The following is an 11,643-nucleotide window of genomic DNA, read 5'->3' as shown; positions in this document are numbered from 1 at the left end:
TCGCCGAGCACGAGATAAGCGTGATGCGATTGTTCCGTCGCTCCAGCTAACACAGTAGAGTCGTGAACCGTGATTTTGTGGAGTCCTCAATGGGACCTTGGCGGCCGAACTCAAGCTGAAGGCCATCTCATTATGTTATTTACTTTGATCCAAGGAAGGCCATAATCTCCTTGGTGTCTTGTGCAGTATTCAGCCATGTTGGGGGTGCCACACATTACACGCATGAATTGGATACTTCTTGAATCCGACAATCGTTACACTCGTCTGACGGTTTTATTTGCCATTGTTGGATCACAGGAACTTCGATTCAATTTATCACCATTAGTAAACTCTTTCTCGCCAAGCTCGATTCATTGTTGAGTTCTCACATTGCTTAAACACACCATTCATCGCGATACTCTCATCGTACATCGGCATGACTACATCAGAAGAGGGTACATCGTCATTCGACGAGGTAAACCCCACGCCAAAGATTTTTGATACTCCTGGCTTGTTCACTCCTGTCACTCCTGGAGTCCTAGTCCAATTCTCCATCAGCTTCCAACAAGTCCATGTCGAGTTTACTCTGCCTGCATCAGATGCATCGCAACTAAACGAGTCTCGAAGAACCTTTCTCGCCACCCTCGACCAATCGCAGAGCAATAGCGATGGCAAGGCATCGATATCAGCGGCCGTGCTGGCATTCCAGTTCTTAGAATATCTCCTGACAAGCCGCGTGTCTCTTGGGACATTGGCACGAGTCTTCGACGCGGTTCAATCAGATATATTACGAGACAAAGAGATACATGATTTCTTGAACCAGCTAGACGATGGCATCTCTGCACGGAAATACATATTGCGCACATACATGGTCCTGGTGGCCAAGCTTTCTATTCCACTACCATCTGGTCCTAGTGCCTTTATATCTGCGGCGACTAGAGAAAAGCACCGGATCTTGGTGACATTTGGGGGTCAGAGCTCGGCCAACCCCAACTGTGTGGATGATCTTGCAGACCTCTATTCCATCTATCAACCGTACTTGGAACCCCTCGTCACGGTTCTGGGCGATGTTCTCAACTCGCTGTCGCGGCACCATGACACCAAGGCATTTTATCTGGGTCGCGAGATTGACCTCGCAGCCTGGCTGGCAGACCCGGCAACACGACCGAGCAAGAGCTTCATCTCTGGTGCAGCTGTCAGCTTTCCCATCATTGGTCTCACAGGATTGCTACACTATTCCGTAATATGCCAATTGCTGGGCAAGACTCCAGCAGAGATGGCTCAGACCCTGGCTGGAACTACGGGTCACTCGCAAGGAATAATACTTGCTACAGCAGTCGCAAAAGCTCATTCGTGGGAGTCATTTCTCGTGGAAGCAAAGTGGGCCATGGAAATGCTATTCTGGATTGGCTATGAGAGCCAACTCGCAGCGCCACAGTCGGCGCTCAGCCCAGCAATGATCAACGATAATGTACAAAACGGAGAGGGCATTCCGTCTCACATGTTGTTGGTACGAGGAATGGGCAGAGAAAAATTGGACGGCATGATTGCTGCAGGCAACAAGTACCTGTCAAAGGATGAGCGCCTCCACCTGTCCCTCATCAACTCTTCAGCAGATCATGTTGTTGCTGGGCCGCCGAAAAGCCTGAGAGGTCTAGTCTTGCGGTTGCGTCAAATTCGCGCAAAGGACGGTCTTGATCAAAGCCGTGTGCCATACAGCAAGAGAAAACCAGTCATTTCCCTGGTTTTCCTACCGGTCAATGCGCCTTTCCACACACCCTATCTACGGGAGGCAGCGGACCGTGTCAGCGCAAGAATGTCTAGATCCTGGCCGGACCCTGCGAGGATAAGCGACCTGAGAATTCCAGTTTTTGACACCGAGAGCGGCTTAGACATGCGCATGGCATACAGGCCAGAAGCAGACATGACCCATCTCTTGATCGACGCTGTCAGTACAAAGGTGGTGGATTGGCCCAAGACTCTTCAAGTGGACAATGGACCAAGAAGATTCTCACACATCATTACTCTCGGTGCCGGGCGCTTCGCTGGCATGGTGCATCAGAATGTGGATGGCCGCGGTGTTCGTGTGATTGATGGCACGAAGCTCGACACTGCCGACCTGGCCACGACGGGAGACAAGGCAGAGATGTTTGCGCAAGAATTCTCCAGGTCATCTACTTTTATCAAGTCATGGAAAGAGAGGTTCCGACCTCGACTCGTTCAGTCTGCCGATGGCGACTACAGAGTTGAGACGCGGTTGAACAAGATTCTGAAAGCCCACCCCATCATAGTCGCCGGCATGACGCCGACCACAGTGCCATGGGACTTTGTCGCATCTGTCACCGATGCCGGGTATCACATTGAACTGGCCGGCGGTGGCTACCACAATGCTGCAGCCATGACGTCGGCCATTGAGAAGCTGGCCGCCAACATACCAGTGGGACGGAGCATTACATGCAATCTGATCTACGTCGACCCAAAGGCGATAGGTTATCAAATTCCTCTGATCCGCCAGCTCATCAGCAATGGGTTGCCGATTCGAGGGCTCACAATTGGTGCTGGCGTTCCATCCTCCGAGGTTGCTGCACAGTACATTGAGACCTTGGGCATTGAGCACATTTCCTTCAAGCCTGGGTCCATCGGGGCTATACGAGATGTCATTAGCATTGCCAAGGCACACCCTACCTTTCCCATCATTCTTCAATGGACTGGCGGCCGCGGTGGCGGTCACCACTCATGCGAAGACTTTCACCAACCACTGCTTGAGACGTATAGCGAGATACGTCGCTGCTCCAACCTCTACCTTGTGGTAGGCAGTGGCTTTGGAGACGGCAAGGGAATGCTCCCCTATCTGACTGGATCCTGGTCCGTTCCGTTCGGGAGGCCAGAAATGCCGTGCGATGGCATATTGCTAGGCAGTAGAATGATGGTTGCCACCGATTCAAACACCTCCCCCAGCGTCAAGAAGGTTCTAGTAAAGGCTTCGGGTGTCAACGATTCGGAGTGGGAACAGTCATATGAGAAGACAGGTGCTGCCGGGGTTCTGACTGTAACGTCGGAGATGGGCCAGCCCATCCACAAAGTAGCCACGCGCGGTGTCCGGCTCTGGAAAGAAATGGACGACACCATCTTCAGTCTTCCCAAGTCGGAGCGCAGAGCAGCTCTTCTCAAGCGCAAAAGCGAGATAATCAAGCGCCTCAATGAAGATTACGCCAAGCCCTGGTTCGGTCAAGATGCTGCGGGCCATGCGGCGGACCTTGAGGACATGACCTATGCTGAGGTGCTAGATCGACTGGTAAACCTCATGTATGTTGCTCATCAGAAGCGATGGGTCCACCCATCCTACCACGAACTTGTGCACGAGTTTGTCGATCGGACGCTTGAAAGATTGTATCCTCACAGTGTTGATCCTTCCTTGCTGGAAAATGCAGAAACCTTGATCTCGGAGCTAAAACGCCTTTGCCCCGAGATTACAGAGCAAATCCTCCATCCCGAGGACGCCCGTGCTTTCGTGCAGGCTTGCAAACTCCGTGGCCGGAAGCCAGTCAATTTCGTCGTGGCTTTTGACGATGACTTTGAACACTGGTTCAAGAAGGACTCTCTGTGGCAGTCGGAGGACATTGAGGCCGTCATCGATCAGGACCCAGAACGTGTCTGTATTTTGCAAAGCCCCGTATCTGTGAGATACTCGACGAGAGATGACCAGTCATCCAAAGAAATTCTAGATGAGATTCAAAATGATCTGGTCGCCTTGATGCAGGCTTACAAGGATTCGAGCAACGTCAAACTCCAGGCGACACTGCCCGTGGCCGTGGCTCATCCAATCTCCAACAGTATCATTATCGATGACATGGCTGGTAGTACCGCTTTCAAGCCCGTGTCCGGCCAAGATCTCCCCGGTCCAGATGACTGGATCGAGTGTCTAGAGCCCTACACATGCCCTTCCGTCCTTGCCCTACTTGAACAAGACACCTTGTTTGAAACTTCTACAAACCGTAGTCGTCCTAACCCATTCCGTCGCATCTTCTCAGCCCGACACGGATACACTTTGATTCTGGACCGCGACTGCGACCAGATGTCGCTCCAACATGATGACTCGGATCAGACTATCGTACGCGTGACCGCCGCCTCTCCTGATAAGCTTCAGGTACAATTCGTTCATGGCGACCATGTTCCCACGGGCGTGGCAAGTTTGACTCTGCAATTAAAGTATGATGCGCGCAGCATGCAGCTGATTGACTGCACCGACAATCGCAATCGCCGGATCCAGGATTTCTATGCCCAACTCTGGCTCGGCCAGGGAGAGGCACAAAATGGCAGACTCACAGACCGTTTCTTTGGGGGCAGCTTCGAGCTCACCCAAAAGCTTCAGCAAACCCTGAGCTCGGTCGTCTCCCACGCCATGTCTGATGGGTCCAGTATCGGTCGAACAAATACCCTGCCACTGGAGACAGGCGTGATCGCGTCATGGGACGTCTTGATGACTCCCTTGCTGATCAGTGATCTAGACGGCGACATCCTCCGCCTCGTACACCAGTCGATAGGAATCGAGTATACCTCTGGCGCTGCGCCGTTGCAGGTCGGGGATTCTATCAATTCAGAGTCCTCGATCCGGTCTGTAACAATTCAGCCATCGGGCAAGTCGGTCGTTGTTGAGGCCAAGCTGCTTCGGGAAAGTCGTCACATTGGCACTGTCACATCCGAGTTCTTCATCAAGGGCAGCTTCTCCGACCACCACAATACTTTCCGATATGAGGAAGAGCCCGTCATGGAGCTCAAGGTCGAGTCCAAGATAGATGAGGCTGTCTTGCGTGATCGTTCTTGGCTCCGACTCGATGATGCGTGTGATACACTTTCTGGAAAGACATTGATATTTAAAACACAGACGCGAGCTCAATGGCTGGATCATACAAAGGCTGCGGACCTCATGATCCGAGGCACTGTGGAGCATATGCTCTGGAATGGCAGCAGAGTCAAAGTGGGTTCCATCTACCTTGACGCGACCAGAAGTCTCGGAAACCCAGTCATGGACTTTCTTCAACGAAAAGGCAGAGTCATTGATGCCAAGGTGATGCTCAAAAATCCCGGATGGGCTGAAGACTCTGAACGTACCGTCATTATGCCCTCCCACACGCAGCTTTACGCCGAGACTTCGGGCGACTGCAATCCCATCCATGTATCTCCAGTCTTTGCCGACCTGGCTGAGCTGCCTTGCCCCATTATGCACGGCATGTACACGGCAGCAGTCTCCAGAAAGGTGGTCGAAGATCTCGTGGTTCCGGGCGAGCCACAGCGGATGCGGCGCTTCAATGCCTCCTTTGTTGGCATGGTTCGGCCAGGCGACCACCTCATTGTGGGATTCTCACATGTTGCGATGAACAATGGTCGCATGGTCCTCAAAGTCACAGCCCGTCAGGAAGAGACTGGCGAGGAGGTGCTACGCGGCGAGGCCGAAGTCGACCAACCCTCGACAGCATACCTGTTTACTGGTCAGGGAAGCCAGTCACCTGGGATGGGAATGGGTCTCTATGAGACTAGTCCCGTTGCCAAAGCCATCTATGATGAGATGGACAGCCATATCAGGGACACGTACGGTGAGTGATGACTTGATTATTTTGCCAAACATTGAAGAGAATGATACTAATGATTGGGATTTGCTAGGCTGGTCGATCCTTCAGGTCATTCGAGAAAACCCGAAAGAGCTTACGGTTCATTTCCGAGGTCGCCAGGGCCAGAAGATACTTCAAAACTACCTCGATATGAGGTCCGAGGTGACCGAGAGCGACGGTACACGCCGTTCAATCCCAATCATACCAGGATTGAGCCGAGACTCGACATCGCACACCTTTTCCGATGCTCGCGGTCTTCTGCAATCGACACTCTTTGCACAACCAGCCATCATCTTATTGGAAAAGGCGACTTTTGAGCACATGAGAGAGAGCGGACTGATCCAGGAGGGCGCCTTGTTCGCTGGCCACTCGTTGGGCGAATACGGAGCCCTCTCTTCCTTGGCTGGCTTTGTCAGTTTCAAGGACATGCTCAGCATTTGTTTGTATAGAGGGTTGATCATGCAGCTGGCCGTTCCCAGAAACCACCAAGGCTATACTGGTTACTCCATGATGGCAGCCAATCCAGCTAGGGTGGGAAAACGTGAGTCTCTCACAGCTGCTGCTCACTGGTTGAAGTCCACCAAAGCTAATTCTCCACGCTAGATTTCGATGATGCCGCGCTGCGACAAATTGTCCGCCATATCCACCGCGAAAGTGGCGAGCTGTTGGAAATTGTAAATTTCAACATTGAAGGTGAACAATATGTTTGTGCCGGTCATGTATGTCTCTTTTCCACCCAATCCTTTTGAATACGACAAGTTAACACAACTAGGTGCAAAACCTCCATTGCCTTACCGAGATACTCAATGCTGCCGCTGTCCAAAAAATCAAGCCGGCATCCATTCAGGAGTTCCTAGGCTCTTCGGAGCCGGAGGGAACCACTGTCGGGAAGATCATTGCCCAGAGTATCGCGCAGTCAAAACAATTACCGCTGGATGTTGAGCTCCGTAGGGGCAAAGCTACCATTCCATTGGCTGGCATTGAAGTACCGTTTCACTCGAGCCGCTTGGAACCTGGAGTTCCTACATGGCGAGCCTTCCTGCGCGATCGTATCGTGGTAGAAGACATACGCCCAGAGCGGCTCGTGGGCAGCTTCATTCCGAATGTCGTTGGAAAGCCATTTTCTCTGGACAGTTCCTTTGTACAGGAGGTGGCTCATATCACGCAAAGTCCGATTCTGGAAAGAATAGTTTGCTAAAGTTTAGGAATATACGAAAGGGATATCTGGAAGGGAGGGTACATGTTTCTAGATTCCCTTTGCCTTGTTGACTTTCTTTCATAGTATATTTCGCGAGCATGCTTCAGAACTTGAGACAATATTACGCTTTCAATTCGTCTTATTGAATACCTACGCAACATGAACGGCACTATTGATAGATTGTCACTAGATGTGCCGTAATGAAAGAACTGCCCTGCGTTAAATTTTAATGCTAGCGCCAAGGCGTGTCTTAATAATTGCTAACTTCGTCTTTTCTTACTTCTTCGCACGACATTGATGGTTCCATCCCGAATATAGCAAGGGTTGAGAATTATCTACTATTCAGTTTAGGTTAAAGAAAAGCCAATGCAACAATCTTCGTTCGTTCAATCCAGGCACATCGAGTATGCTGGAATAACTGAGGAGGCCTCGATCATACTTCTTTGAACGTGCTGTTTACACCTAGTCATGTCGTCACTGCCTCTTTTCAGAATCAAGCTTGATCTAATAGATTCAACATGGATATATCATTACAACTAGAAAGTAGTCGCTTCCACTTAGAGCACCTTCTTAGTGAGTGGGGCAAGCAGCTGGAACAACTCTGATATATCCTCGATGTTCTCCAGGTCCAATATGAGCTGTTCAATGCGCTGCAAGCGCTGTTCGTCATCAATGGCAGACGTGGCTAGTTTCCGGTATTTGCCCTGTATCTCCTTGTCAGTGATTGGGGGGTTATAGCCGCGTGGCTGGTCCAGGACCGTTTCGACCTTGAAGCCATCGTCAAACTCGATTGCAATCCGCGCACCGCATGCGAAATGTGGTTGATCAAAGTGCGCATCATGATAGCAACTCGTCTTGTACACCAAGTCCCAAACATCGTCGCGGTTCAAGTTCTTGTCCGCAAATTGTTCCAGGAGCACCTGGCGATCCACGAGCTGCATGGCGCCAATGAAGGCGGCATTCATCTGGGCGCCGGTAGTCGCTAATGGTCGCTCATGGGGTTCCCAGCCATCGTGCGCAAAAATGGGGCCCGAGAGACCCACCTTGATGCTGGTGATGTGAGCAAGCTTGTCGTTTTCGAATCTCTCGGGGTATTCCTCCTGCAGCTTGGCGAGTGCCTCGATCTGGCCGTGGCAACCGCCAACACAGGCGTGTAGCTTGACGCGAATGTTGAAGATTTCCCACTTCTGACCTAGATTCTGAACCACGCGACGAACGTCGTAGGCAGGCTCGGAATTATTGCCCTTGCTGAACATGCTCAGAAAGCCGCCATAGCGACGCTCAAACACCTTCTTGATGCCGACATAGCCATTGCGGGCGAGCAGTGCTCCAAAAAGGCCGTTGCGCGCTGCGAATGCGTGCTGGACGCGCTTGATCATGCCCTCGTATGTTGCCGACATGAGGCCGCCAGCCTGCGTGCACGCAATGCCAACGGCAGATTCGGTGTCGTCGGCCGAGAGGCCCATCAGGCGGGCGCTGGCCACGGCGGCGGCTGGACAGCCAAAGATGGCCCCCGAGTGCCATCCTCGAACGAGCAGCTCGCCACCACCCAGCGCCGAGCCTGCGCGTGGGCCTGTCTCGAAACCAACAACAGCAGCCAGGAGGAATTCAAGGCCGGACACCGTCTGCGTCGTCTTGCCTCTACCGTTACCAGTCGCGAGGAATTGTGCTGCGGCCAGGAGAGCTGGCACCACCACAGCGGCCGAGTGTAGTGGAGCTGCGCTGTGGTAATCATCCAGTTCAGTGGCCTGGATGAAGGCGCCGTTCAAGATGGCAGCTGCTAGGGGGCTCAGGGCCTGGAGATTCGTCCACTGTCAGCGGCTACGAACCCAAACACAGTGGGGAGATTTCCCACCAACTTGCGCTATCATCACTAACCTCGTCATATCCAATAACACTGCAGTACCCAGGAGCTTCATAGTCCAAGATGGCATCAGCACATTGCTCAGACCAGGGCACATGGCCGCCGACCAATGCACAGGCGATCCCGTCCAGAATGAGGTGCTTGACACGCTCGAGAACTGGCTTCGGGACATCTGAGACTTTCAGGCCAACTGCCCATTCACAAAGTGCGGCAGTTGTTCCGGCATGCTCATCCAAGGCAGGATCGGATTCCTTCTTGGAGTGCATGTCGCTGAGATTGTCATACTTGGCGGCCCCCATTTTCTGAGCCTAAGTGCCAAAGTTGGCAAATTGTACGGTAGACGAAGTGAGGATCGATACAGAAAAGCTGAATGGCAAGTAATCTGAAAATTCTGCTTATGACGTGGAAGAGTTCAATACATAAGACTTCAAGATTATATAATACCTATTGATTCGCTATAGTAGGTCCCGTGCATGATCAAACGATTCACGCAGATCAATGGCCAAAAGGCTCACGAACTCTCGGGTGTAATGTTCGCTGAACCATGAAACTCAGTAACCTAGTAGTGTGTAGCAGTGGCAGCCCGCTCACGAGGACGGCGTAGGCACGTAGCTCTTAGGCGGCACTCCACTTTCTTGGGGTTGTCCGGGCTAGGTGACGGGACTCGCCGCGCTGTACGCTCAATTGCTCCAGGTAGTTTAGTGGCCTAATCGGCTCCGTGTGCCGAGCCCCGAGCATTCTGTGCCATGCATCAGCTGCCCGCGAAGCCCGATACTAAGGTAATTCATGGGGCAGTCTCCAACCGCTCGGGTAGGTTAGAACCTGATGCCATTTCAATTCCCGGGCGGCCATGAGTCTACATCGGAAGTCGGCCGGATCGTATGGTTATGTATGCACCGCGCTTATTCGCTACTGCTTCAGATTGCTGCCATGAGACCATTTACACGGGCGAGAAGGGAAACGATGAGTAGATGACTTATTACTTATTTACTGTCTCATATCATTATAAACACACACTCGTGTGCTTTGGTGTAGCGAGGCCCATCTATCTTTTACAATACTCATTTTCTTTTAGCCAATCATACTACCGACTCAACATGACAGTCAACGGGTCCGCTAATGGTGTCGTTAATGGAAACGGGGTTGCTCCCGCCAATGACTATGCCGTAAGAACTGATCATCGTGAGCCACTCAAGCCGACCGGAAAGTTGGCAGGTTTCAAGACTATTGATGTCACTCCCGTCATTGGTACCGAGTTCCCGGATGTGAAGTTGCTTGACTGGCTTGAGGCCCCGGACTCTGATGAGTTCTTTCGTGAGCTTGCCATTACTGGTTAGTCCTTGGTCTCTTAACGTTGATTCATTCTCATACCTCTGCGATGCATCTTGAGCGTGGGACTTACACTGTAAATAGTATCACGCCGTGGTGTAGTCATCTTCCGTGCACAAGATGGCATCACAACAGACCACCAAAAGATCATTGCCCGCAAGCTGGGTAACCTGTCGGGCGGACCAAAGGGCCACGGTCTGCACCACCATCCCATCAACAACTCGAGCCAGAACCCTGGAGTCGATGACGAAATCTCCATGGTGGGCTCCAAGCAGGTGAAGAACTACTCTGGCATCACCCCGGCCATCTCCAACAACGCCGACGGCAAGCGCCAGTCGTCGCGAAAGGAATGGCACTCGGATATCCAGTGGGAGCGCGCTCCTTGCGATTACTCGGTTCTTCGTATGGAGGTCAGTCCCCCGACTGGTGGTGGTAAGTTTTCAATTTACATTTACTCCCAAGCCTACAAGCCAAAGTGATCATGGATGACTGAGTAAAGACCCTAGATACCATGTTTGCTTCTGGCTACGAAATGTATGACCGCATCTCGACTCCGTACCAAAAGTTCCTCGAGTCGCTGTCCATCACTTGCTACCAGCCTCACTACCAGCTCGTGGCCGACAAGCTCGGCATCCAAATGTTCGAGGGACCCCGGGGCTCCCCCGTCAACGTGGGCTCCGACATGCTTGCCGTCCACCCGCTCGTGCGCACCAACCCCGTCACTGGATGGAAGTCCCTCTTTGGCGTCGGCATTCACATTACCAAGATCAACGGTCTTTCGCCCGAGGAGAGCGACAACCTGAGGGACGTTTTCCTCAAGCTCATTACCGAGAATCACGACCTCCAGGCCCGATGCAGATGGCAGAATCCCAACGACATTGGTGAGTTTTTAAATATGACCACGCAGACGTGCTGTCTTCTTTCGTAACTCTTGCTAATGTTGTTCTTTTTGTGTTTTAGCGATCTGGGATAACCGCAGCGTTTTCCATGCCGCCACTGTGGATTATACTGGTGAGCGCGCTGGCTACGGCGCTAGAAGCATTGGCGAGAGGCCGTACTTTGACCCCAGCAGTGTCTCGCGCCGCGAGGGAATGGTCGCCGAGGCCCAGGCATAGGCGAGAGAAACTGAGATAGGACACTTGAAAACAATGTGCAATAATGAAATTCACTAAAATATCTTCAATTTACCCATCCTTTACATGCTATAGCACAGTGCTGGGACTAAGTCAAGTCGATTTACTTAACAAATCGGACTTACTTGAATAAGTAAGTAAGTATTCAATTTTCTCCAGACTTATAAGTAAGTCCTTTTTCGAGCCAGACTTAACTTGACTTGATAAAAGTGCATACCAGGTGTGTATAAGGAGGAAATATGCCTACCTCGTAGGTACCTAGGCGCCGTTGGGACGGCCTTTGGCTGTGGGCCCGTGCACCCCCCCCCCCCCCCCCCTTTTCCCCTTTCCCTTTTCTATAGCTATTTTCAGAATTACTCGAAGCCCTAGTATTCTTTTTTCCTAAAAATATAATTGGCTAAAGCTTACGTGACTTTATTAAGTCAAGTATACCAAGTAAGTAAGCCCAGATCTCGGACTTTGCTTGACTTGGCCAAGTAAGCCAAGTAGGGGGTCCGGACTTGACTTACTTGACTTAGTCCCAGCACTGCT

At 51.7% G+C, this 11,643-nt stretch overlaps 3 protein-coding genes across 3 annotated transcripts; 2 read left to right on the top strand and 1 right to left on the bottom strand.

Moving 5' to 3' along the window:
- Positions 1 to 415: 415 nt before the first annotated feature.
- Positions 416 to 6,786, top strand: PFICI_09703 (uncharacterized protein; the record flags this gene model as incomplete). The annotated part of the gene is made up of 4 exons (XM_007838284.1): positions 416 to 5,573; positions 5,641 to 6,129; positions 6,192 to 6,307; positions 6,361 to 6,786. The coding sequence occupies 4 exons, from the start codon at positions 416 to 418 to the stop codon at positions 6,784 to 6,786; spliced, it is 6,189 nt and encodes a 2,062-aa protein (XP_007836475.1).
- Positions 6,787 to 7,343: 557 nt separating this feature from the next.
- PFICI_09702 (uncharacterized protein) lies at positions 7,344 to 8,949 on the bottom strand (the record flags this gene model as incomplete). Its single annotated transcript, XM_007838283.1, has 2 exons — positions 7,344 to 8,582; positions 8,665 to 8,949. The coding sequence occupies 2 exons, from the start codon at positions 8,947 to 8,949 to the stop codon at positions 7,344 to 7,346; spliced, it is 1,524 nt and encodes a 507-aa protein (XP_007836474.1).
- Positions 8,950 to 9,747: 798 nt separating this feature from the next.
- Positions 9,748 to 11,094, top strand: PFICI_09701 (uncharacterized protein; the record flags this gene model as incomplete). The annotated part of the gene is made up of 4 exons (XM_007838282.1): positions 9,748 to 9,982; positions 10,064 to 10,411; positions 10,486 to 10,860; positions 10,940 to 11,094. The coding sequence occupies 4 exons, from the start codon at positions 9,748 to 9,750 to the stop codon at positions 11,092 to 11,094; spliced, it is 1,113 nt and encodes a 370-aa protein (XP_007836473.1).
- Positions 11,095 to 11,643: the final 549 nt, after the last annotated feature.

Source organism: Pestalotiopsis fici (assembly GCF_000516985.1).
Source record: "Pestalotiopsis fici W106-1 unplaced genomic scaffold PFICI_Scf_7, whole genome shotgun sequence".
Taxonomy (NCBI): Eukaryota; Fungi; Ascomycota; class Sordariomycetes; order Amphisphaeriales; family Sporocadaceae; genus Pestalotiopsis; species Pestalotiopsis fici.
Note: the sequence above shows the minus strand (reverse complement) of the source record. Positions and strands in the feature narration are given on the sequence as shown.